Raw genomic sequence first — 26,545 nt, forward strand, 5'->3', positions numbered from 1 at the left:
CATCGTCGTAGAATGCGGATTTCCATGCTAACTTGATGAGCTAGCCCCTTTTGCTAAAAACAAGCTTGTCGTTGAGACTTTTCCCAGGGTTAAAATGTCTAAAACGCACCCGCATCCCTCGTTATCTTCATCGGGGGCATCTACCGGGGGTCATTCGTCTTCCTCGTCGTCTTCGTCAGCTGGGGGCTCGACATCTCCCGCAACCGTGTTGAACGTTCAGCCCGAAAAACCTCAACACTACACGTACGTAATGTTAGCTTATTAGCCGATAAGCTAGCTAAATGTACACAAACTCACGTGCTGTCGGGTTCGCATGCTCAACAATCGATTCGAAAATTTTGGAAGGACATTCCTAAATACGGCAGTCTTTTGACTACAAACTAGGTCTGCAAATCATTATAAAAATCCGACAAACTTGTCATGCACATAAGTGCAGGTGACGGATCGATTAAACTTTATGGAACATGCAATTGCAAGGATTTAGGCTACAAAAGGAGCAGAAAATTAGCAACGCAGGTAGGAAATAGATGGGAAAACGCGTAGTTGAAAATTAACGGTAGCTTTCTAACCAATAAACTCATCTTGACTCTTTTTCAGATATCTCAAGGAGTTCAGAACGGAACAGTGTCCCCTGTTTGTGCAGCATAAGTGTACACAGCATCGGCCCTTTTCCTGTTTTCATTGGCACTTCTTGAACCAGCGTCGCCGCAGGCCAGTACGCAAGCGAGACGGGACATTCAACTACAGTCCCGATGTTTACTGTACCAAATACGACGAGGGAACAGGAACCTGTCCTGATGGAGATGAGTAAGAGGGGAAACAACCACATTTTGTTTCACAATCCCGAATTGTTGCATACCGATGTACAGTAGTGTTACTGCCATATGCGATGTTAATCATCTGTCCGTTATTTTGCATTGCTGGCCTGTTAATAGAAGTACATACCGCCGCACTGCATTTGCATAAGTAATGTTATCAATCAATCAATCAATCAATCAATCAATCAATCAATCAAATTTTATTTGTGTAGCCCTAAATCACTGAAGTCTCAAAGGGCTTCATAGTTGAAAAGAGGTGATGTCGAGACTTCTTTCGAAAAAAGAAGTCAGTGCATCCTTCTAGACTGACTAGGGGACCCCTGCACATTTTGTTCATGCATTAACAATGTCAAAAGGAATTCAAAACCATTCAAACCTTAGACGAAGAATAACACTGGCAATTTAGATGGGGACTATCGCTTAATTGGCTAAATAATATATCAATATATATATATATATATATATATATATATATATATATATATATATATATATATATATATATATATATATATATATATATATATAATGCATCAAGTAATATTCTTCCTTTTCCTGTAGGTCAACTGGAAATTTATTGTTCAAATAAATACTGTTCTTTTCCCCCATTTGTTGAATAAAATACAGGCTTTGTATTAACACACAATATAAAGGACTAAACATTTACCACAACTCTCCAGTGGTTGTCAAAATAACCAAAGCTATATATTTAAGGACAATAATCCTTGTTATGGGTATTGTGTTGCTGTAGTTGAATGTGTGTCACAATTAAGGCATTTATATTTCATTTATGTTGCAGTATGTTTCCATTTTTTTATGTTATTTTTTTTCCCCACATTACCTTAGGTGAGTTACTTGCACAACTTGCATACTGTAGCTCATTTCAGGATTGCTTGTAAAAAAAAGATTTTATTTGTTTCGAATGAGTGGTTCATTCCATGACACTATCAACAAATTCCATTATATATTTAAGAATACAAGTTTAAGGAATACAATTCTGTGTAATATATAATGACGCCAGTACATAAAGATACAAACAATTTGTCAAGCGATGTTTGAAGGGTCATAATCTCCTGAATAATCAGTTGAACCCTACTTTTCAGTTTTTCCACCTTTTCACGCAAAAATGTGACAGGTTTATTATTATTTTCAATCCAGTGTGAGTAAGCATACTTGTTGCATGCTTGATCAGCTGGCCGAATATTAAAAAAAAAGGGTTTTGAGTAATAATTGAGTGATCATTTTTCTGCCTTCCAGGTGTGCGTTTCTACACCGAACAGCTGGTGACACTGAACGAAGGTATCACCTGCGCTACTATAAGACGGGATCTTGCATTCACGAAACGGATACAAAAGGCCATTGCACCAAGAATGGCTGCCATTGTGCCTTTGCGCACGGGTCACATGACTTGCGCACCCCTGTGTATGACGTGAGGTGTGAAAAATTACCTCCCAGGTTAAATATCTTAGTAAGGTTCTCGGTTTTATTTACCATATGTCTTATGATAGGGAAGTGCAGGTCATCGAGTGTCAAGGTGGGGCGGGAGCCTCAGAAGGAGCTGGAGGTGATGGACAGTCGGGCCAAGCAGCGAGTACGGCCCTCATCGAGAAGATTCTGGGTGAGGAGCCACGCTGGCAAGGTACTCATAGACAGACAAGTTTATTTGTACTTTTTAGGTATAAACAGATTAGATAAGGTTGTAATTGACAGCAAAAGAAGACGAATGAATGTCTCTCTTTTGTCTCCTCAGATAACAACTATGTGCTGTCCCATTACAAGACAGAATTGTGCAAGAAGCCGCCTCGCTTGTGTCGTCAAGGTTACGCCTGTCCTTATTATCATAACAGCAAAGACAGGCGGCGCAGTCCACATAAGCATAAGTACAGGTGAGCTATATTTCCAACTCCAAGAGATGACTTTGTTTATCTGAAAATGACGGTATTCGCGTTTTCCGCCCGCAGAGCTTTGCCTTGTCCAGCTGTGAAACTGAGCGAGGAGTGGGGCGATCCCAGCAAATGTGAGTGTGCCGAGGGATGCCAGTATTGCCATACGAGAACAGAGCAACAATTCCACCCTGAGGTCTGTTTCCAAATCAAAGTTTACTGACAACAAAAGCCCAAATGCTTGAAATCGCTGTTGATTTTTCTTTCCACAGATCTACAAGTCTACAAAGTGTAATGACATGCAGCAGTGTGGCAGCTGTCCCAGAGGACCATTTTGTGCTTTTGCCCATGTGGAAAGTAAGTCACCATCGCACATCACCCAATGGCTCTTAAAATGAAAAAAATAAAAAAAAAAACCTCATATTTTTCTAAATTCACCCCAGAAGCGTTTGTCTTTGAGGAATCATTCTCCGCGAGATCCCCACCACCACTCCGTCCCCCAGATCCCAACTCTGCAGAAGAAGTTACAGACGCAAGAGGACACATGAAGGGGTTGGGTCATGTCGCTGACCCCTTCTCACCTCCTGCTGGATCACATGTTACTGAGCAAGGCTTGCTGGGTAGTGTCCTAAGTCTGTGTGAGGACATGAGGGGAGCAGCTGAGCCTTTGTCTCCGTGGGCAGGAGAGGGAGGGTACGGAAAGGCGCCTGGATTTGAGAGGGAGGATCAGGTAATAGGAATTAAAAGGCGACAACTTTGTTGTTATGCGCGAGAGTGATGGTGGCCTGATTTTTCTGTGCTTTTAGGCTAAACAAAGGACTTTTGCTCTAGAACAGCGCAGCAGAGAAGTGGCATCAGCACAAAGCAGTAAACAGGTAGAACAGCCGAAGTTCTCTAACATTACCACTCATGATGATTGTATTTTAAATACAAGTAATTTATCCTGGGGCTGGGCAATTCATCAAAAATGAATTTAGATTTTGCTTTTCTTTAATTTAAATACATGATAATAGAATAAGTTATATAAATACATAATAGAATAAGAATAATGCCCTACGGTGCAATATGTGTGTGTGTGTGCCTGCAAGTTCATAATGTTGCAAAAGTACTTTGAATGCACCACATTACTTGGGCAGCAAATATGTGATGTCATGTGATTCTGCCCTCCGTGTGTGCTTTAAAATCTTTAATGACACTCCATCTGGAGTTTATTGTAAAACTAAACACACCACAAAAACAACACACATTGTACAAGTACAAGAAATTCTTTATCATCAAAACACTGCCAGTGCTAATGTAAAATTGCATTGACTTCCAGGAGTAAAAGTGTTCCCTCGGTTTTCGCAGATACAGGGGACTGAAAACACCCCACAAAAAGTGAAATCCGCGAAGTACCGTAGTTATATCAAAGTTTATTTTTAAGGGTTTTTTTTTTTTTAATTTTTTTTTGCATGTTTCTTCCAGGATCTGCTGGTTTTCCTGCCAGTAGGCAGCCCTTTAAGTCTGTCATCCAGCATTCCCTCCAGTCTGGCCGCAACCCCACCCAGCCCTGCACCCGTCGGCCCCCCAGGGACCGGCATTGCATCAGGCATGAATGCCAATGCCTTGCCCTTCTACCCTACCAGTGAGACAGTGGAGTCTGTTGTAGGTAGGTCAAGGTGCCCTCCCCAACCCACATTTTTGCAAGTGAAGTCTTAAAATCATTGCTGTGCTGCTCTGGCACTTTGTTGCAGAGTCGGCTCTGGATGACCTTGACTTGAATGATTATGGTGCTTCAGCATTGGAGAGTAGTTCAAGTCTGCCACGAGTGGGAGTTCGACTAGGTAATTATGTGATACTGTATCTCAAAAAGAAATACTTTTAAAAGTAGCCTTTGGTTATATAATCTCCCTTCTGTTTTTTTTTTCTTTGTTAATTTTCATAGGAGGTAACCGGCTTCAGAGTTCTGCTCCAGTCAACATCCCAGGATCCTTTAGCGCACCTGCGCCTTTTAGCTCTCCTTCGCCGTCCCCCCCAATCAGACCACGCGCCTCCCCGTTCTTCTCCACTCAGCTGTCTCAACCTGGCCAACAAGAGAGCCCCTTCCTTGGCCCATCTCATAACTCCTTAGGTGTGTGGAACTTTACGCCACTGCTCACATTAGAGAAAGCATAATGTGCTGTACACTCCTCCATTTTTCTTTCTTTATTTGTTTGTAGGTCTGAATGGTATGAGCAGTAACATTTGGGAGCATTTCCCAGCAAGCCAGGGCTCCCCCGGCACACCCCCTGCCCTGTTGCCATCGGGCCCCAGTGTGGAGACTTCTAGACTGAAACAGGAGCTTGAGGATGCTCACAGAGCGCTGAAGCAGTGGGGACACAGCTGGAGGCACACGGCGCAGGTAGATCACAGGGCGCTGAAGGCTGGATTTGTTATCATTTACTTTCATATTCTTGCTGCCTTCCAGTCACACTTTTGGTGGTAGAATTTTTTTTTTTTTTTTCTGAGTTAAAGTGCACTGTCCACCCTTCAGAGTTTTCTATTCCTCGTTCTTCGGGATTTACTACTCTAACCTTGTTTGTTAAACCTTATATTTATAAAATACATCTAAAGTCTTCTATTTATAAAATACATCCAAGGAATTTGAAGTGAAAATTTCTCTCGTTACAGTTTTGCCGACTTTAAACTCTGTACAAGTGTAACACACTTGTAATACAAGTATAAGTCAAAATATAGCATTGGTAGATTGTTAAAAAAAAATCTTGCAGCGTCGGATATTGGAACACAAATAGTAGAGCAGCGCCAAAACTCATTTTAGCTTAGAGGCAGCATTGAGGAAAATCTTTTTTCAAGTGGGCAGGAATGGTAAACCCATGCTTTTTAACTTCACAACTTGTTGTGGATTTTTTTTTCTTCGTGCGCCGGCCTGGTCTCAATTCCCAAGGAAAAGTGGTGGTCAACTGAAAATATATTTTTATGAATCATATAGATAAAAAAATAAAGAAATAGTATAAAATATCTCCCGGTATTACATAGTTCCTTAAATAGCATGAAACGAATGGAAATTTTCTATAGTCTTTTCAAATACATATATATATATATATATATATATATATATATATATATATATATATATATATATATATATATATATATATATATATAATTTTTTTTTTTATAGAATGCATAAGATGAACTTCAAATGAATACAATAAATACAATGAAACCCAGTGGAATAAAAATGCCCCAATTAAAATATATGTTTGTACAACATCTTTTCAATGAATACTGTGAAGTTTAAAAATGTTTTAAATAAAATGGTGTTGTAATGTCTCGTTTTGGACGCCGAGTGGCGCCCACGTATTGTAAGTTACATACATGACGGAAGATGTTTTGATATCATTTTCTCACGAAAAACGCATTTCAACAATGTGTGTTAATGGAGAGGGTTAATTGCATTCATGTTAATGTTAAATATCCTACTTTTGGCCTACCCAGTCTTGGGCAACACTGAAAGCAGAGGCAGAGGAGTCACGTGCACACGCGGGGGGCGGTTGGCCGCGGAAGTCGAGAGAACCAGGCAAGCCGAGGAGGAGGCGCAGCGACAATCTTCTCTCCTGGAGGAAGCGCTGGAGACCCTGAGGAGCGGAGACAACCCTCATCTATCATTACACCAGCTTCAAATGCTACACAGACTTCCCTTGGAATCCGTCCTCAGTCTGCAGGCACAACTCTGCAGCTGCTTACACACTGTGGAACAGGTAATGAAACCATTTTGCATGGAAGTTGGCTTGTATTTGGTTTTGTGGCATACTGATTTGTTGCGTGTTGTTCCAAGGTGGTGTACAAGAAGCAGAGGCAGTGTTGTGTGTCGTGTGGAGAACAGGGCTCCGTTTCCCTGCCCTGTGGCCATGGGTTACATTGTGAGAGCTGCTCCACCTCCACGGAGTGCCCGCTCTGTCCCGAACAAACACTGGAGCAGAAACAGCAGCTCTCTTGACCCTTCTGACTCGTCGGACCACCATACACGCACATCAGAGATTCCGCATCAGTCAGTCCTGATTCCACAACCGCCAGCCATGGATCTTTCACACCATTCCAGACTTTGTCGAGGTTCTTTTTTTTTTTTTTTTAATTGCAACATGAGCACAGATGATTCCTGATAGATGATCCATTTCTGTGATTGATGATCAATTTATGGGGTCCATTGACATCGCCCTGCTGCATATAGCAAAAATCCACAAGTTACTGACATCCAGCCAAAAAGATTTCTAATTGCCTAAAAACATCACTAGATGGCGATCAAACACTTTTTAACCCTATTGGACAAGGCTATGATGACCTGACTAAATGAAGCTTCTCCACTCATATCAGCATGGTTTCATGACACCAAAGCAATATTTCTATATAAGAAATATTGGACTGAACAAAAAACAGCAAATCGGTTAAGTTCAAATGAAGTTTTAATGGGAGGGTTCACTGTACTCGTGTTTATTCAGCCGTTCGTTTGAGCATATGGGGAAAAAAAAAATCACATTTCCAGTTTTGCCAATGAACATCAATATACTGTATTATATATCTCATGACCAGCAACACTGTTCTTTTACACATACTGTAGTCTCAATGTGTGATGATTAACATTACGAAACCGCTCAGCGTCATGAAGATAACGTAACAAATAGTATATTAAAACAGCTGAATTCCAGGTGTACCTAATCAAATGACTATTTCTGTAATGCTCCATCAATTGTTTACGGTGATTTAAAAAATGCATTGTCACAGTATTTTCATAAACAAAACAGTGAGGCATTGACATTTTTCATAATTGCTGACAAATTGAATGCTAACTTAGACATTTTTTATATGTTTCTGTTCAAATCGTATTGTTTTTGGATAATTACCAAACTATTTAAATGCGAACATTTTTAAATGTTTCTAAATTCATGAATCTTCTTAGTAAAGTGATGTGATATTTCATCTCATCCATATAAATTGTAATAAATTGTGCAGCGTATAGCTACAGCCAAAGGGGGGGCAGGATAGTTAGTGCAAATCTAGGTTATAGTGAATTTTCATACTGTATTGTTTTTTTTAGAAAAAAAATAAAACATGCTAATGGGAACAAAGAACTGAATACAAATTTTAGAATGACCTCTACAACAGGCAGCCTCTGTTAAAGCACTCAGGTTTCTCTAAGAGGAATGCATTTAAACACAAATCAATTTACACATATTCAGTTGACTTGTGTAGCCTTTTATATTACACTTTTTATGTCATAACTTTTCACTTTGTCACAATTAAACATTTTTGTTCATACCTGTCATTTTTTTCCCGAGTCAGCTTGCAAAGCATTTCATTGTAGTCTTAACATGTTCTGTATATTGACAACACACTTTATTGCACTGGTTGGTAAAAGCATCAGGAAGCATCCTATCCCAGTGTTTTATTTGGAATGGCTTTAGTTCATTAAACCAGATTGTATATTTTTGGATGGAAAAAAGTGTATGTGTTATTGTTTACTCCGCTCAATGGACTGTTTCTCTCGATGTCTTCTTTTCTTTACAAAGGCTTGAATTTCTCGCTCGCCTTTTCTGGACTCCAGCAACTTAAGGATGTTGTTTTCTGGGAATACACACACGCAAAGTTAGCAACCAAGTCAAATGCTGGTGCTATGAATAAGTAAATTACAAAAGTGAATGCAGATCGCTATAAAGACAACACACGATGCAACTGCCAACATACTTAAATCACGCTAGTTAAATGTAAAAAAAAAAAAAGTTCACGATTATACATTATCTAAGTATTGTTACTACGTTTAGCTTGTTCAATCAAGGCTGCCATAGTCTTTCATACAAAGATCATACCGTTAGGTTTTGGATGCATCAGAGGGAGACGTATTTGGGCAGGGAGGGCATCGGGATGAAAGCCCGATTCATCTTTATCCTCCCCTCCTCTTGCAACTCCAGGTATGTCTTTAAGGGACAAGAAGGCTTCACCTTCAAAGTCATCTGTTCTTAAGATGTCATGGTCCAGAACCGTCACTACCAGGCAAGCCCCTGGGGCCTGGCACTGATCCAGACCAACCAGGCTGGCGTATAATGGAGACAGGTTGCAAGATAAAGGGTGTGTTTTAAGGCTGGATGAAAGAATCTTAGTAAAGAATGCAGAAAAACTTACAACTCGAAGGCCTCATCAAACAGAGGGTTAAGATCACAGCTTTTTATCTGAGTGCAGCAAGGTTCTACAAGTGGGAAGATGTGGTATGGCTCCAAACACAACTGCACATACGGATCACTTAAACCTGTGAGAAACATCAGGTTTAAGATGATTGCCACAGACCATGTTTTTTTTTAATTGGCTTTTTCCCATTGCAGGGAGAAAAGGTGTATATACTGTACTGGGATATGGTAAATGGTACTGCTTATAGCTGCACTTATGCAAATTACAAGGCCCTCAAAGCATTATATTTGGCTGTTCATTCACCTACTCATGATCCAACATCAGAAGCAACTGGGAGTTTAGTGTCTTGCTCAAGAATGCGTTGACATGGGTACAATATCAAGGGATCAAATAAATACACCCACACACACATATACATACACGCATACACACCCACCCACACACACACGGTATAAATGCACTGTAAAATACTAAACACACACACATAACAGTATTTTATATATATATATATATATATATATATATATATATATATATATATATATATATATATATATATATATATATATATATATATATATATATATATATATATATATACAGTGTAATACTGTTATGTGTGTGTGTTTATTATCTTACAATGCATTATAAAAAAAGGTCAACAATTGCAATTTATCACATATATGCGTTGTAATCATATCTTGTCCACATATTACCGTAATATGTAGCGCGATAAGATTAAAAAATACCAGCATTTGACCCCATAATTAAGGGTGCGTCTTATATACAAGTGTGTCCTGTATTTGGGGAATTATGGTAATAGTAATAATACCTTGTGCTGAGTCTGGTGGCTCATTACTGCATTAAGAACGTGTATTCCATTTTAAAGGGCAAAGATTGTGCAAAAATAATGTTGAGCTAGTCATCCAGGAGTGAAAAGAAAGAAAAATGAGGAAAAGAACAGAAAGTTGCAGCTCTATTATAGTTTTACTCCTCTAGATGGTGCTTTCGGTTGAAATATAAATGGTAGTACAATGGAAATGTATCATGTTTCAACCATCAAAAACGTATCAAAAGTAGTTCATAAGGCTTCATTTTGGATCAAATAGTTGTGTGGGCAGTTCCTTTCTGCGTGGGATACCTGTTGTGCTCCATGTAGTCTGTTAGGTTAGGTCACATTTAATATTTAGCCTGAACATGTGTTTTCATATTGTAGTTCACTAAAGAAGGACTGAGATTTCTAGTTCTACTGTGTGGCTGTTTATAAAACAACAAATGAATGCTTAGACTTCAGCATGTGAGTTGTGACTTTTGTTGTTGTTGTTCAATTTCACCATTAGAGTCCATTGGCAGAAGGTTGACAGCATTCAATACTTCAACTCGGAGTCTTTCGTCTGATCTCCTGTAGGAGGTAAGAAGGGTGACAGCGCCGTATTTCTCACCGGCAACGACTCTCTATGGCATATGAAAAGTATAGGTCGAAAGGATGCACATTCAAAAATTCCCTTCAATAGTAAATATGTTTCTCACCTGCTCCCATATCTTCCCTTCGAGGAACTTCTCCACAAGTTGGCGACTGCTCAGACAGTGATGGGTCAGGTAGGCCTTGAGAGTCTGACCAAATAAAAATGATCTTTTTAGGTCTGAACTTTTGTTTTCTTTATTTCCTCACCTTGTACTCATCAGAATGAAGTATTTCCAATGGAAGGCCATTACCCTCGCCGTGGAAGCATTGTTCCAGACACTGAAAGTGATATCAACAGTCAGTGTTTTGTTAATGATCTTTACACAACTCCACAACATTTTGTAGAGCGGGTGTGACAAAATGTACAGCCTGCGGGTGGTACCCGGCTTGCGAGGAAGAAATTCCCAGATGAGCACTGCAACTTATAATCATAAGTGACTGGTCTGCACGCTTATGTGAAATAGTTTGATGATTGCGTCAGTGCCAGAAATTGGAACAATACACTAGCATTCACGTTAGCATTAGCATGTAGTGAGTGGTCACCATCTGGGCCATTACAGTTTTGGTCCATGTTGTGTTACTATCAGTCTCGTATTTCTTTTTAGCTTTATATACAGCTTACTTTATTTACAGGTTTCAACATTGTCTTTTCATTATGTCATTATGTGGGTGCCACCCAGTGTCCAAGATGACACACTACGGCACCATTTTGTTCTGGTTAATCTATTTTTGCACTTCACAGTACTCCTTCAAAAGTTGTACAACCACATATTTTGATTGAGACATTTTCCTTCCACTTAATATTCGCTTCCTTGTATTTCTTTATTTCTTATATGTGCAAGACAAAATATGTATTTTAAAATTTCTATCCATTTCATGCAGTTTAAGGAAAAATATTTATAATTTTAATGGGAAATATATACACGTGACAAAAAATTGAAATTATTTTATTTGATTAATCTTTATGTGTTTATTTATCTATCTTTCAAAAATATATTTGCAGTTCGCAAATCGGACCAGCTCGGTGCACGTTGCAAAAACAAGGGAGAAATGATAACAGTTAAGGTGAAGCTAAATAAAAGTATGAGATAATAGTAATTGAGGGTCTGTTGTGTATTGTATACACACTAACCTGCAGTGTGTACAACAGCCTTTGACAGAACACCATGAGCCCTTCTTGCTGCGATTGCTCAGCGGCCATTTGGTGGAGGATCTTCACTGAGTTGTTCCACAAAGGAGTGAGGAGACTGCAGGTGAAAGATCAATTTCTGTCATATTCCTTCCAATAACAACGTTCTTATGAGTCTCCATCACCTGTTGAAGTTCTCTTGAACCAAGTTTTCATTCATGTAATGCAGCTCTTTTTCCAGATAGCGCATGAGAGGCGTTGCTGCCTAAATTGGATGAGGTTCAAACAACAAAATATACACTATTATGTATTTGTGGTACACAATAGGGATGAGATGTTATCTAATACGAAGAGATCTCACGAGATTAGAATGCCACCAAATTTCTCGTCCTGCACAGCACAAGATCGTTTTGCTTTTGGTTGTTATTTTAACTATGGAATACAGGAGAAATCTGTGCTTGCTAATGATCACAGCTACTAGTTCGTGCTCTATATAACAGTAAAATACAGAAAAATGTATTGAGATAATTCAACTACAACACAACGGCAAAAAGCAGTGCTCCCTGAGCGAGTTGCAACTCTCGATATAAAGAATCCAACTTTGTTCTGAAACCACATTCAGTCACCGATTCAGGGCGCAAACCCACCCCAACCTAATTATAATGCCATTTTTCCATACATTGATTGTTGCTAACATTTGGTGCATTTGGTACATTATGAGAGAGCATTCAGATTGCTTTGCAAAAGCACTTTGATAGGCATAAACGGTATTGAGATGGACAACAGTTCCCGTTCCAACTGATCACTTCTGAATAAGCCGGGCCGACTCAATTGTGTGTTCTGTAACTGATGTCACTTGAGTCTCAAAGACCAAAATTTATGGTGAGAAAGTAGTCCAAAATCTCACAGTTAATATTTAAGTAAAAAAATGTTAAATATAAAAAAAAAAAATGTATAAAAGTTGCCTATGCATAAAGATGTGGAAGTTTGTTATTTGGTCTTCTGTGTTTGTATTTGTATTTTTTACCAAAAAGTATTTTTTATTCTTGTCTGAAAACCAAAAGACTCAATATCTTCAAGTAAAACTGAAGAAATACAAAAGGATATAATTTAATTTCAAATCACCCGTGGCCATATTTTTGTTTTCCCGTTGAAAAAAATAATGTATTGCCATATTAGACAAAAACAGTTTGTAAAATAATGAAAAAAGAAAAAGAAAATCCACCATACACTGTAGCTAACAGGATCTGCTTGCAGTTTCATAATTAGTAAATATCTCATCTGTGCCTGAAAAAATTAGTGGCCTAGTTCATAAACTTTCCTGTACTTTGCACAGTAAAAATAAAACATTTCAAAAGCTTTCAAACTTTATACTAGGCATAATTTTGAATTAAAAATTTTGCAAAAATCTCATCTCAATCTTTATATCGTGAGACATCTCATCTTGTGAGGTTTGTGTTTTGTCCTACCCCTTGTAAAACACAGTACTGTACTTACATCTTCTGTAGATTTGGAGGGATTGCGCTTCCTGGTTGACATTCCTCTGACATGAGTTTCAATGTCTGTATTCAGCTAAAAAAACAAAGCAAAACATCAGCCTCTCAAAAAAAAATATACTGAATGGACAATAGGTCATACAGTATTGCCAAGCACCGTCCCCCATACCACACACCTTCTTGCTCAACGTGTCCAATGCAGAGCGGATTTCCCGGCCAAGGATGCCTTGAGCTTGCTGCACCTGCAAAGGCAGCGTGTTGTGGAATTGACTTTCCCCGATAACATGTTGGGTGCGCTCCTGAAGCCCCGCCCAGTTCAGCTGCGTGGGAAGCCGTGTCAGGACAGAGCGCAGGTATTCCAGGTCGTTCACCACAACACACAGCTAGTGAAAAAACAAAAAAAACAGATTTAAGATTTTATATATATATATATATATATATATATATATATATATATATATATATATATATATATATATATATATATATATATATATATATATATATATATATATATATATATATATATATATATATATATATATATATGGTATTTTTTTTTTAAACACGACATCTCCCACCATGTTAATGGCGCTTCCGTGGTCCGAGTTCTCAGCGAGCATCCTGACTCTGTCTTTCAGACTGTGGCAGTAGGTCACCACAATCTTACAAACATCCTACCCACACAGAACAGTAACTTTTAGAATTTAAAACCATCATGCATGAATTATGATGCATAAGACTATATTAAAAATTTTGTAGCTTTCAGAATATAAGTCACCATTTTTTTCTCATGCTTTGAAACCTGCATCTTTTTTTTTTACAAGGCACCAGGGAGCAATCTCAAAAAAAAAAAAAAAAACAGATGAAAGATGAAATATTGATTTTGAGTTTAAACTGCTATTTTACTCACTCTCTACTACTAATCACAAACAGGCGTGTTATTGTTGTGTTGGTGCAGTATTATAACAACATCATTATGTTAGGTTAGAAATGTATTGGTGCTGTTTTCATTTCTAAATGTGCAGGTATGTTCAATCAGTGTTGAAGGCATGGTGTCGCTTTACCAAAGCAATTTTAAAAAGTGTTTAAATTCAAACAAAAATGTAAAAAAAAACAAAAATCCATGTACAATTTTCCCCATAAATATCCTACATTGTAACTTGTGTCTTATAGTTCGGTGTGACCTACATGACAAAAATAAATGTTCACTTCATTTTTTGTTGCTGCAACTTATAATGCAGTGAAACAAAATCAAAACAAAATTTTTCAACTTGTACGCTTTCACCATATTGTACCAATATCAGAAATGCTTGAAAAAATATTGACACCTCTGTGATTTTGACCATGAGCATGAACGCCTCCTCAGGGTCAGGCCAGGACATCTGCTCCCACAGGTCACACACAGGCTGGATACAAGCCACCAAGTCCACAGCTGAGGAGCTATGTTTTACAGGAACTGCACCAGTGTGCAGGGGTTGAAGCTGAAAATCATATTAAAACATATCATGATGCTGCTCCAAGAGTAAACACAAACACATTTAGCACACGTTAACATGAGCAACACCTTGTCAACCTTGACGGCCCTCTCCACTCTGTCCATAGTGGTGTTGAACATCTGGTTGAGCCAGTAGGGCTGAGCTTCTCTGAAGCTCACGTGAAAGTTCGTCAACTTTAGTAAACCCCTGAAATGAAACATTAGCTTGTCTACAAACTGTAAAACACAGTTTTTTCTTTGCAATGTTACAGTACTTTGCAACGAAGCAACAAAACAAGCTAAACACAGCTATTTTTGCAAGCATTATTCATTGTGTGCCTAAAAGAGTGAAGTTGAGTTGACATGTCAATATAACAATGATGGTCAAATGTAAAATACTCTTTACAGTTTTTCCTCACTCATTTTAATATATTTCTCAGATCAGAATTTTAATCAGCAGGACAGCACACAAAAACTAAACTAAAACTGTTGTTACGGGGGATGAGACAAGAAACAAATCCCACAAGATGAAATGTCTCACAAGTTTGATTCCACGACACAAGATTTGGGCAAATAGTTTTCCGATTTTTTTTTTTTCTCCAATAATAAACGGGGAAGTCATTTTTGTTACAGGATCATTTTTCAGCTGCACCTGAGCCAATTTAACAAAATGCATTCCTGTGAGCTTTTTTCATACTGTCTTTGATATGCCAATATTTTACCATTCATTTATTCAACTGGAGAACCAAAATATTGCAACACAGGTGATTTGAAATGTAACATTGTAATATCATCTGGTATTTCTCTTATAGAAATATCTTGTTGGTTCTAGTGAGTTTTTTGCTTATTTAGATAAAAAAAAACACAAAATACTGAAAGCAAAACAGAAAATCAAACTATTAAACTGTCAGATTTTTAGACAGCTCTTTTGCTGTATTTGTTTTTTTTTTTTCAAAGAGACAAAGTAACATCAGAACCACAAAAGACCCATTTGACAGCCTGGTATGTTCAAAGGTCATCAGTACCAACGGAAACAGTGTCAGAATGTCAGCATCAAAGTTTACAGTTTTGAAAATTATACTTTATTTCACAAGCAGTCTGATTGCTCTTGAGGCACTTGAGCGCTGCCAGCTAGCAGCTAATTTATATTAGAGGCTGCGTTAAACGCTGGCAACAGGCGCCATACAACAAAATGTCAGCGGAGTTAAGTTGTTTTTTAGTGGGCCGAATTGGCGGTTGGCATTTTTTAATTTAAGTCCTTTTTATTTATATATGTTTTTAAAATGCTTTGCACTGGTCAAGGGGCACTTGGCTAAAAAGATATTCCACAGGGGGTACACTAAAAAAAGGTTGAGAACCACTGTTTTAAACCAGAAAAGAGCCTGTCTTTTAAACAGCTCTTTTTAATGAATGTTTTGTAAATGACCGGCTCCTTTTGAACAGCCAAAACTACCATCATTACATTCTTTGGACCACAAATTATAATCCACGTCACAACAATGACTTGAATCATGAACAAGTACTTCTGAGCAATTAAATTCTGGTCTGAGAAAATGTACCAAAGCAAATGAGGTAAACTGTAACACTCTCATTCACATTTATGGGTCATTTAAATTTAGCTAAAACATATGTTTTCTTTTATGTGGGAGGAAACCGAAGAAATGTACTTTGAGAAAAAGCACACATACATGGACAAAGCATATAAACTCCACACAGGAATGACTGACCTTTTCTGAAGGAAGGCCTTGTCTTTGCGGATGGCTTGCAGGCTCAGGTAAATGGGAAACAGGCTGTTGGCCAGACTCTGATCAATGTGGCCCTGCATTTGCGATAAGGTCTCCCTCACTTCTGTAGCAAGCTACGGAAAGGAGAAAAGCTAGTGAGGTGACAAAAAAACAAAGTCAAGGGCTAAATGTCAGCCCCATTTACCAGAGAGTCAAACGTCTTGTAAACTGCAGTGAACACGTCCACTTGGACTGCACTGTAGGAGAGTCGGTGAAACTGTCAGTCAATTATAACACATGTATTTCTACAAAACACTCAAATTAATGTGTCCTCACCTAACAAACGTTCTATTCCAGACATCCTTGTTGATTTTTATGTCATCTCGTACTTCCTCAATCAACCTGGACAAGGCGCTAATGATCTCTGATGGCTCCTATTAGGAACAAGTTCAAAAACAGACACACTCCACTATTGTCATCTAACACAATATCTGTATGAAAATATGAATATAATGATGTCATGATTTTTTTTTTTGATACAGTAAGAGAGATATGGTTTTAAAATGTGTAATTGTACTGTTTTCCTGAACGAGCAATTGGAAGTTGCAAAATATGACCGTGATTAGTTTATAGCAGGTGGCTCGGTGCCTGCCTCACAGTTCAGACCCGAGTTCAAATCCACCTCGCTTCGAGCTTCCTGTGTGCATGTTCTCCCTGTGGAGCCCGCGTGGGTTCTCTCTGGCTTTCTCCCACAGTCCACAAAACACACATGGCAGGTGAATTGAACACTGTAAATTGTTCTTAGGTTTGATTGGGTGTGTGGTGTGTCTGCTACTCAAAGTCAGCCGGGACCCTAATGAGGATAAGCGGCTACAGAAAATAGGTGGATAGTGTATAGTAACTAATACAGGCATCTGCACTTCACTGGACAATGTATGCTCTCCAACATGATTAGGGTCAAAGACAGGAAAACTAGATTAAATGAAGTTATACAGTGTTTTATTAAATGAAATGAAACTATTGTTCTAGTTAAATACACTGGTACCTTGGTCACCTGTGTTTACCTTGGTCATTGGCTGGTGCAAACCTTTTTTGTTGGTAAACCACTCCTGTGTACCTGTCTGTCAAGGGCAAGAAAGGTCGTATCATAATAATGACTTTCTGAAGGTGAATAACTTTGTTCTTATTGTTACAGACCTGTACAGCATCTGTCACTTCATCATGTAATTCAAAATCGGCCGGGTTCATTTTCTGAAATGCCTTTGTCTTACAGATCTGGACTAAGATCCTAAAATGACAAGCATTTAAAAAAAAAAAAAAAAAAAAAAAAAAAAAAAAAAAGTTGACCAAGTTGGGTAGTTAACTTTAAAAATAGATTGACTAAAAACATCTGCCTAAGGTTTACTCATGAGATAATATTGAAGCATCATCTGTAAGTGACCTTTAAGACACTATTACATGTGTAATGTGCATATTATATAGGTGTGAATTAAATGATTGTTATAGTTTGTTGACCTTAAACGGTAATCACTAGTGCACTAAGTGTGCAATTGCCAAAGTTTATGAGAGGCAAATTTAATTTGTGTCTAATAATTCATACAGTATGTGTTGAAGATAAATGTAAACAAAATATTTCTATATACCATATTTAACCCACATTTAACTTTAGTAAGTTATTAAAAATTATATTTATAATAAAGTATTTGGGGAGACGTGGGTCGATTATTTGATAGAATAATCGATAGGGTAATCAATTTTTGAAAAGATTCAATGTGGAAAGCCCTAATCGAATGCACAATATCTACGATTTCCCAACAATTTGTACCTGAGCAATGTGTGTAATTTTGCAGTGGCACTTGGCGTTGGGGGAAAGACGTCTCTGTATTTTGACACGAGATGGAGCCCGTAATGCAGGAAACCATGAAGTGAGTCACCAAGTTCTTGTTGCTGTTGAAATAATGCAACAATTACGTACACTTTTAAAAAAAAATTAAAAAATAAATTAAAGTGATATTTAACGGAGTAAGAAAAATACCTGTTGGTGTGGCAGCTCCTGTTGATGCCAGCGGTACTCCACACATGTGAGCTGTTGTAACAGCAAAGCTGAGTCCACCTCAATACTTTGGTACAGTTTACTGTAAGCCACCCACTTCCTGTCATGGTTACACATTTTTACCAAATTTGGAAACAAATAATTTAAAGTACAAACTGATTATTTGCTTTAAACGGCTCTACAATATCCTGTCTTGTAATTCACGTTTCATCATTTTACAATTGTTAAAATGTTACATTTCTGCTTACGCCAGGTCTTGCAGAAAAGGTGAGAGGTCATTCTGCGTAGCGTAATGCTCAAGGAGAGTCTGAGCCTCACCACACAATTCCCCTTTCCATGGAGTGGAACTCTAAAAGCAGTGAAACCAGATGTGGCAGCTGCACAGATCCAGTAGTCTGGTACACTATATATATAAAGAAAATTGAAAAAGGCCTTTACCTTTTGCTTGGAAATGTAAGACAGAACAAAGTGCTGCAGGATTCCACAGTAGTTGATGTAAGCGTTCCGGCCTGGGCTTAGTGTGTCATCTCTCTGCCAGTCACATGAAATAATATTTTCTCTGAAAATCATCTCAATATCAATGTTAGCAATTGGTAAAGCTGCCAAGGAGCATTGAATTTGATTGGTGAGTGATCGGCGTAGGCAGTCACTCACAAGTCACATTATTGGAATTTTGATAATGGATATCCACTTTATTGGAGAGGTCAGACATCTCGTTCGTTGTAAAGTTTCTCAGACGAGTGCAGCTGGATTGGACAAGAAAGCTGCCGGTCTTCTTTGGACGCGTTTGGTAAAGTGCGTTCAACTCTCATGAATGCGAGTGCATCCAACGTTAGCTCTGAGGTGGTTGGATCCTCATGTGGAACGGCTGTCATCGCGGACAAGTTGGCGTTTTGCCTCAACTAACTGATTGCAAATTTGGCTAAGTGAAGCTTCTTTCAAAGTCTCATGCTATGGACTAAAGGTCAACCACATTGTTTGTCGGCCTGCCCCCAAAACAAACTGTTGTTTGGACTCTCTCACCTGGATCTATCTATCTATCTATCTATCTATCTATCTATCTATCTATCTATCTATCTATCTATCTATCTATCTATCTATCTATCTATCTATCTATCTATCTATCTATCTATCTATCTATCTATCTATCTATCTATCTATCTATCTATCTATCTATCAGCTAGCTAGCTAGCTAGCTAACTAGCTATCTAGCTAGTTAGATCCATGCACAAACAACCATTTAAGCTGAATGAGAGTTGAACCCATACTCCCTACAATAGGTAGTGAGGGTGAGTCAACCATTACACCATTGAAATTATAGTTCAAGAGTTATAATAATGTTATATTTACCAGATCGCCACAATATATTTTCATTGTTTTTTTTTTTTCCAGTTTAATTTACATCCATGTGATTAAGGTTCAAATAATGGACTAACTATAACTTCCAATGTAGTGATTTACAGTAGCTAAAAAAAATTGTATTTAAATATTGCTGAGCTAAAAAATTCAATAGTCAAGGCAGTTACTTGGATCCCAAGATTTGTTACCTCTTTATGAATAAACTTGAGGTTCAGATGACAGCGGCCTCGTTCTGGGTATGTCTCCGTTCTTGGCTCCAGATCATACCACTTGTCTTCAGTACAGTGGAGATCCTGAAGATTGTGGAATATTGTTTTTATTTTTTTAAATGACAAGATAGTGTTGTTGAAAAAACAGGTAGAAAAAAATAAGCAACCTGTAGTTTGATGACAATTTTCCCCAAAAAGTCGTCGGTCCCTTTTTCCTTTTTAACCTCCTTAATAATTCTGAAAAGAATAAAACAGGAACTGTTTTTCCACTTCATTGATTTCAGGCACGATTAGTAAACCAAGGATGCTACCTGCTAAAACTCGAAAAATTGGTTGTGAACTCTTCAAGTTTCTGAGAGAGTGACACCTCCTCATCTTTATCCCTGCAACAACAATGAGGGGAATATGATGTGAGCTTTCTAAAGTGAACAACGAAAAGCAATTTAAATGTTTTCATACCACATCTCAAGGTGGAAGCTCGCACCCGTAATGTCTTCAAATTCCCTGAATAATAGAACAAGATTACACAAGAGCAAGCGGATCTTGCTAAGCAATGCAAGTCTCACAGGATAAATGTTTCGTTCCATATTGGGTTGAGAGTCTGCTTCTTGATGTCGGTTTCAAAAATCTTATCCTCGGACACGGCATCCTTGACCACATATTTTGATGCCTTGGCTCTGGAACGACGTGTGCGCTTCTCTTCTTCATCCTCCAGGATGGTCAGTAAGCAATATGGGTCACTAAAACCTGTCCAACAAGAAGTTATTTTTCATTCATTAATGAAGCTCTCATAAAGGCATTTTTTTTTTTTTTATGTAAAGGGTCTTTCAGTCATTTATATAGTTTGATACCAGACATGAGGTAACTGTTGGGGAGACACTAGATGAACTACTGTATTTCTCTGTGTGAGTGCTCGTAGACACAAATTTTGAAACTAATGTTGCAACGATAAAATAATTTGAAGTTTTTAGACACAACTGAATATTCATTTGTCAAAAAGCCCTAAAAGTCATCATCACTATCTGACACAGCAAATAGCTCCTCTCATTTAAATCCCGGACGTCCTCTCCTTCCTACATTCCCGTTACTCTTTCACAGTAGTCATCTTCTGGTCTGTTGAATTTTTTTGAAATTGAGGTCTTTGGAGATGATTTGCTGATCCTCTCACTTGGGATGTTCTATACCCAAGTGAGGGTTTGGAACATTGGCCTTCATTGTTTCTTCCCTCACCTCCCGACATCCATGCCAGCTTATTCAAGCATATGTCCAAGGACTGAAGAAGACAAGTCGAGCCGTCTTTTCCTTATCATAATCCGTCAAAAGTCCACTGGAAAATTATCCACACAGCCTCATTGTTGACAGCAAAGAGTCAATGAGGCAGCGCTTCATGAAAGTTCATTTAAAAGTGCAAACATGCTAAAATAGATGCATACAACTTCAAATTAGAAGTATATATAATTATTTTAAGCCGTGTAAATGACATGATATTACTTTTTTCACATTCAAATTATTATTATTCAAACACAAATAAATTTGTCTCTTTTGAGTAATGCGGGTATAAATCTCAAAACTTGACTTGTATACGGAAAAATACGTCATTTGTCCCAAGTGATGTAGTGGTTTGTTTAATTTTTTTTGTACTAATTATAATCTTTATAGGTTGAAAGTATCTAAACTTCTGTCCAGTCATCCATTCATTCATACATAATAAACATAGATAAATGTACACTTTTAAACCTTCTTCATCCATTGTGTTAAATATAATTTCATGTAAGACTTTCTAAACCTGTTTCAAACAGCATCCTGGGTTAGAAGAGTTATTCCAAATGGTCTTTGGGTATAAATATAAACCAATGGTAATGGTTGCTTCTTTATATATAGAATTTGACATGATAGGCTGGTGCGTACCTGTGGCCCTAGATAGAAATAAATGTTTGCCCTTGCTGTGACCTTTGCGCAATAATCTGCGCAATAAAAAATGTGAGATCCTGCATGAACTCACCAGTAACATCTTTTCCCAGGATTCCTTTGGCTTCCTTTACAGTGGCCATCAGGCAGTAGACAGGCGGCTGTATGTTTCAAACACATCAGGAATTACTCACTTTTAGATAGAAACTTGAAATGAACTCTTTCACTGCTCGCGATGACTATAAATTTAAAAAATCCATTTTGCGGGTGGCCGGTGAATGAGTTAATTATTCTTCTTGCCACTTAGATGTCAGTGGCATATCATCCTGAGACCTATTCATTTGTGTCCTCTGTAGTAGACGCTTATTTGTGGTCTATATCTTTTGACTAATTGGAGCTGCCTTTCTAAGTCCTACTGTCCTAGGTAGAGGACATCCGGGCCTTTCAATGATGTCTCATGTGATTGGGTGGGATGCAATTAACAAAATGACACAATAGTGGACACAAACAATAGTCTGGCTCTCAGGAGGATACGTCAAAAATAAAAATGCATTACTTGATGTGACTAACGGACTTTTCTGCCATTTTTCGGAATATTTAACTCATTCATGTCCTTATTTCCTGGCTGGCAGTGAAAGTGTCAACAAATGAAATGACTGAAGAAAACCTCAAGGTTACTTTGGGCAAAAAACACATTCATTTTACTTATTTATTTTATTTAAGTATTTGGGGTTTCTTACCTCTGAGTTTTGTATTTTCTCCAACAGCGAATTGTGTTCAGATTCTGTCATTGTGAGAGCCTAGCAAAAAAATTATTTTACTTTATTTTTTTTTACAATTTACTCTGTCCAAGACACGATTCTCAAAAAGTTAAAGAAAGCTTTATGGTAAAATTTCAGCACAAAATTAAAATTCACTAAGTATGACATTTCACCTGAAAATGATAGAGCAGTACAATCAAAGCAAGTATGACATGCAGGCGATCACCTCTCTGATATACTGATGAAGTTGACTATCTGCAAAGACTTCATTTGACGCCGATTTTCCCATCTTATGTGCAATAGTGTACAACAGCTCCTTATAAAGAGGTTTCATCTTAAAATAGAAGCAAAGTAAATGTTATTATAAACACCAACCACTACAATACACACTTATGTGACTGATGATATACTTCAAACTCTTTGAGATGACGGGCTTTCTCTTCGGGGTTTTCCTCATCTTTAAAATCCTAAGAGGAAACAATCACATCTGTGACGCTGCTTGTACAGTTATAGCGAGTTGAGAAAATGAACATGATTTCATGTTCCATTGAGGTGTTTGAGTGGGCTCACCTTCCTGTTTCGGGTTCTTCTTGTCTGGCCCAATTTACGCACATGGCCTGGGGAGTACTGGCAAAAAAGATAAGAACACAATGCAATGGGATGGCAGGATGGATTTTGCCACAGGGTCGTTACAGCAAATTTGTGGTACTTTGTAACACACCTTACCTGCTTGACTCTTGATAAGCCAGGGTTCTGGAAAGTACAATATTAAGACGACTATTTAGTTTGACATCTTAATGTATCATTCAACTGCTTTACTCATGTTCAATTGCGATTAGGATTTTTGACTTATTATTATAGAATCTGTTACAAAGTTGCTCCTTAGGAAACGGGGTCAATAACGTAACAATATACAGTAATCCCTCATTTTTCACAGTTAATGAAGACCTGAACCAGATGCGTGAATAACAACGAAGCGTCAAGTTCAATCAACTACAAGCTTCACTCTCATTAGACTTTCAGCCGCCACTAATATAACCGCGGCTCTCCGTGAAACTACTGCCAAAGGGATGGGAACGGGAAGGGACAACAGTACAGTTACTGTATAAGATTTAAGTGAATATATGTACTGCATTAGTTCGACGTCCGAGGAGTGCCCATGACAAGTGCATATAAACTCGTCCGTTTGCATGAAACTATGAGCATAAGAGCATAGGACTATGAACAGTACAGCTTGGTAAGTGATGTTCTGACTTCCCCTGAAGCTCAAAGTTTGGCTTTGTGGATTTTTTTAAAATGATATCATGCTTGTGTGGGTTCTTTATTGCATCCTCCTCCAAAAATGCATGTTATTGTTTTTTTTGTTTTTTTTTGTCAAGAGATGTTTGTCCAGCTATACCCTAAATGTATCTGGTAACCAGGGTGTGCCTTCCATCCCAAGGACTTGTGACAAGACAAAAAAATACATACATTATCTTTATTTTCTTTGATACTAAATTAGATTGCTTTGGTTCCATTCTGAATCATCTGATTCAAGATCACTTCCTGAAATAATTGTGATTCACAGCTCTGATGCTCAAAATAGCCCTATGGTCTTTGTCACTTCATTGCATTTGACTTTTGCAATAGTTGTAACTACGCCTGCAAATTCTGGATTGCATGGCAAAGACCACAGATAGTGCCAAAAGAGTTGATACAAAAAAGTGTAAAAACTGGATTTTAACACAGGTTTAAGTTGAGTATTAGTTTAATTTTTTTTTAATTTCCTAAGGTGAAAAATCAAATAAACACACACAAAAAAGGAATCTTGTGTGTTGGCAAATAGTTTATATAAAGGTCAAACAAGGTAATTTTCAAGGAAATACAATAAAAACGCACCAACCAGCTAACAGATTATACATGGCAGAAAAAAAATACCATAAAGGAAAACATGTATTGCTTCACAGGTAAATGTTTGCAATCAAACATTTGAACATTTATGAGAGTTTTAGAAGTTTGTTACTATGGGTGTCCTGATTTCATAGTGATATTGGATATCGATCTGATATAAGCCAAAAAAAAAAAATACAAATAAACAACCCTAATTGCATTATAATGGTACACATCCAAAATATCAGGTAATACCAGTCATATACAATGATATACGATTGATTTGTTTTGTTTTTTTTACTTCATTGGTGTTATTTAGTAGCACTGAGGTTCTTTAATTTATTTAGTATTTATTTTATTCAAGTGCAGTTTATTCTCCTGGGAGAAGTTTAATTCATAGTTCTCACATTTTCTGTTGCTTCTGTTGCTAAGGATTGATTTTGGGTTGAATAGTATGGCTTGTTCAAGTCTCTTCTAAGATTTCAAACAAAACCAAAAAAAGGATATAATTCATGCTAATATTGGATCAATATCAGTATTGGGCTATGTACTAGGCGCCAAGATCAATATGGTATTGGAATTGAAGTTGTAATTTGAGAGCCCTATTAGTTATAATGTCTATTTTTAGCTTGAATGTGTTGTTGAATTTTCGATAAATTAATCATTTTACGTTTGATTCTTTAGTAACTCTGAAAATCATTTTCCAAATGCTACCCAAATTTCATCCATACTCAAACTTCATCCATCATATTGTTTCAAAGAAGATCACTATGTCACCATTCATAAAATAAACAATGACTTTATAAGAAAATTTTGACCAATCCCTGTGTACATGTCCAGCCCCTTACTTGTTCAGGTGCCTTGAGTAGATGATCCACTGAGCTGCCGGACTCCCTTTGAGTTGACATAATGTTGCTGCCAGATGAGCTGCCAGTGTGTCCTGCATGTAGAATATTAGCGACGATGCCTGAGCAGGGTATTTGACAAAACTACCACACAGGAAGTCATCACTTCCTGCAAAAATGAGGTAGCACTGTAGACTGTGACTATACAAAACCTACCCTACATTGTACTTGAACGCATCTCTGCAATATTCTCTCGCAAGCATAAACCAGGGAACACGTGTAATTATTTTTAGGATCCACTTGCATGAGCAAGAGACGAAGGCTTGAGTACTTTGGTTTGTTCATTTTATTCTTCTTGCCACCCATTCATTTTCTACGCTGTCCTGTTTAGGGTCACAGTTGAGCTGCGGCCTATGGCAGTAGATTGAATGCAAAACGTGAAATCAATGTGTATAATTTTACATGAACACAAAGGATTTAACTAGAATTAAAGCATATTTTCATATTTGTCCAGGAGTAAGCTAACTTTTTTTGCAAATCTTTATCCTAGTACATTTAAATCCTCCTCAAAAAGCCTAAAATCTAAATGAATATACTCCCAAATCCTTTTTAAACTAGAGCACAATGACCGTAAGCTAAAATACCCAATATCAACACTGAACACACAAATTCTGTGAAGTTGTTATCAGCTAGCTTGTTTGATACAAAAGGAAAAAAGTGAGTTTTATTTGAAGGAACGAGAAAAGGAAAATGTTTGCCACGACGGTTAACTGAGGGATTAAGGCAATATGGTTGAGTAGTACTACTGTGCAATAATATTTCCCAACCTTTATTGAGCCAAGAAACACGCAGTATTTTCAGTTGCTTTGTTTTGTCTCAGCGCCTGGACTAGTCCGCCAAATCTGCAGTCTCTAATCATTTACTATTTAATCACTAAATACTGAATCAATTCCAATAATAAATGTTCTTTATCTATAGCCTATCTTGTCCAAAGATGCACTCATATTCACTTTTTTTTTTTTCAGAACATAATGATCCAACACTGGTCAACATTCTAAAGTAGCTCTTTCACATTACGCAAAGGTTTTCATTTTTAATTTAAGATATATTTTACTTAAATAGAAGTTTTATACAGTAGAACAAATATTTTTTTTTTAGAATTAATTTGAAAATGTTACTTATTTTCCTGTACAGCTGGAAACCTTTAAAACTGAATTTTGCCACTTGCTGTTCACCAATGATAACATCCCACGTATTCAGGAATCAACCAATCACGAGTCAGCTTGGAAATGTCACATGACCAAACTAAAAACAACATGCAAGCTGTGATTGGTTACCTCAGCTCTGATCAACTGTGATGTCATTTCACTTGACTGCAAGTCGCAAAATG

At 37.6% G+C, this 26,545-nt stretch overlaps 2 protein-coding genes across 2 annotated transcripts; one reads left to right on the forward strand and one right to left on the reverse strand.

Annotated features, from left to right (window-relative positions):
* Positions 1–20: 20 nt before the first annotated feature.
* unk (unk zinc finger) lies at positions 21–7,994 on the forward strand. Its single transcript, XM_088439503.1, is given in 16 exon segments — positions 21–243; positions 598–807; positions 2,076–2,252; positions 2,327–2,457; positions 2,569–2,704; positions 2,780–2,897; positions 2,974–3,058; positions 3,145–3,431; positions 3,508–3,576; positions 4,166–4,349; positions 4,435–4,524; positions 4,626–4,811; positions 4,900–5,081; positions 6,179–6,226; positions 6,229–6,441; positions 6,519–7,994. Coding segments are annotated over 16 exon segments (2,427 nt in total). The 5' UTR covers positions 21–94; the 3' UTR covers positions 6,681–7,994.
* Positions 7,156–25,238, reverse strand: unc13d (unc-13 homolog D (C. elegans)). The gene is made up of 34 exons (XM_088439504.1): positions 25,159–25,238; positions 23,168–23,194; positions 23,012–23,068; positions 22,852–22,908; positions 22,668–22,775; positions 22,421–22,480; positions 21,775–21,841; positions 20,339–20,519; positions 20,232–20,276; positions 20,084–20,155; positions 19,940–20,009; positions 19,752–19,856; positions 18,643–18,735; positions 18,453–18,553; positions 18,187–18,304; positions 17,977–18,098; positions 17,349–17,439; positions 17,216–17,272; positions 16,488–16,585; positions 16,357–16,408; positions 16,155–16,285; positions 14,518–14,635; positions 14,282–14,434; positions 13,532–13,627; positions 13,127–13,333; positions 12,952–13,026; positions 11,640–11,719; positions 11,458–11,572; positions 10,533–10,604; positions 10,391–10,474; positions 10,195–10,315; positions 8,858–8,981; positions 8,545–8,768; positions 7,156–8,302 (listed from the first exon to the last, which is right to left on the reverse strand). Exons 1-34 carry the CDS (start codon positions 25,216–25,218, stop codon positions 8,190–8,192), a joined length of 3,354 nt encoding a protein of 1,117 aa, XP_088295630.1. The 5' UTR covers positions 25,219–25,238; the 3' UTR covers positions 7,156–8,189.
* Between the last annotated feature and the right edge of the window lie 1,307 nt (positions 25,239–26,545).

Source organism: Hippichthys cyanospilos, chromosome 17 (assembly GCF_059441005.1).
Source record: "Hippichthys cyanospilos isolate Australia breed blue-spotted pipefish chromosome 17, RoL_Hcya_1.0, whole genome shotgun sequence".
In the NCBI taxonomy this organism is placed as follows: domain Eukaryota; kingdom Metazoa; phylum Chordata; class Actinopteri; order Syngnathiformes; family Syngnathidae; genus Hippichthys; species Hippichthys cyanospilos.

Coding starts and splice junctions, on each gene's coding strand:
- unc13d (XM_088439504.1), bottom strand. CDS start 25,218: ATGTCAACTCAAAGGGAGTCCGGCAGCTCAGTGGATCATCTACTCAAG. Junction 22,776..22,851: donor GTCATCTCAAAGAGTTTGAA/GTATATCATCAG, acceptor TTCTATTTTAAG/ATGAAACCTCTTTATAAGGA. Junction 21,842..22,420: donor AGAAAATACAAAACTCAGAG/GTAAGAAACCCC, acceptor TGAAACATACAG/CCGCCTGTCTACTGCCTGAT.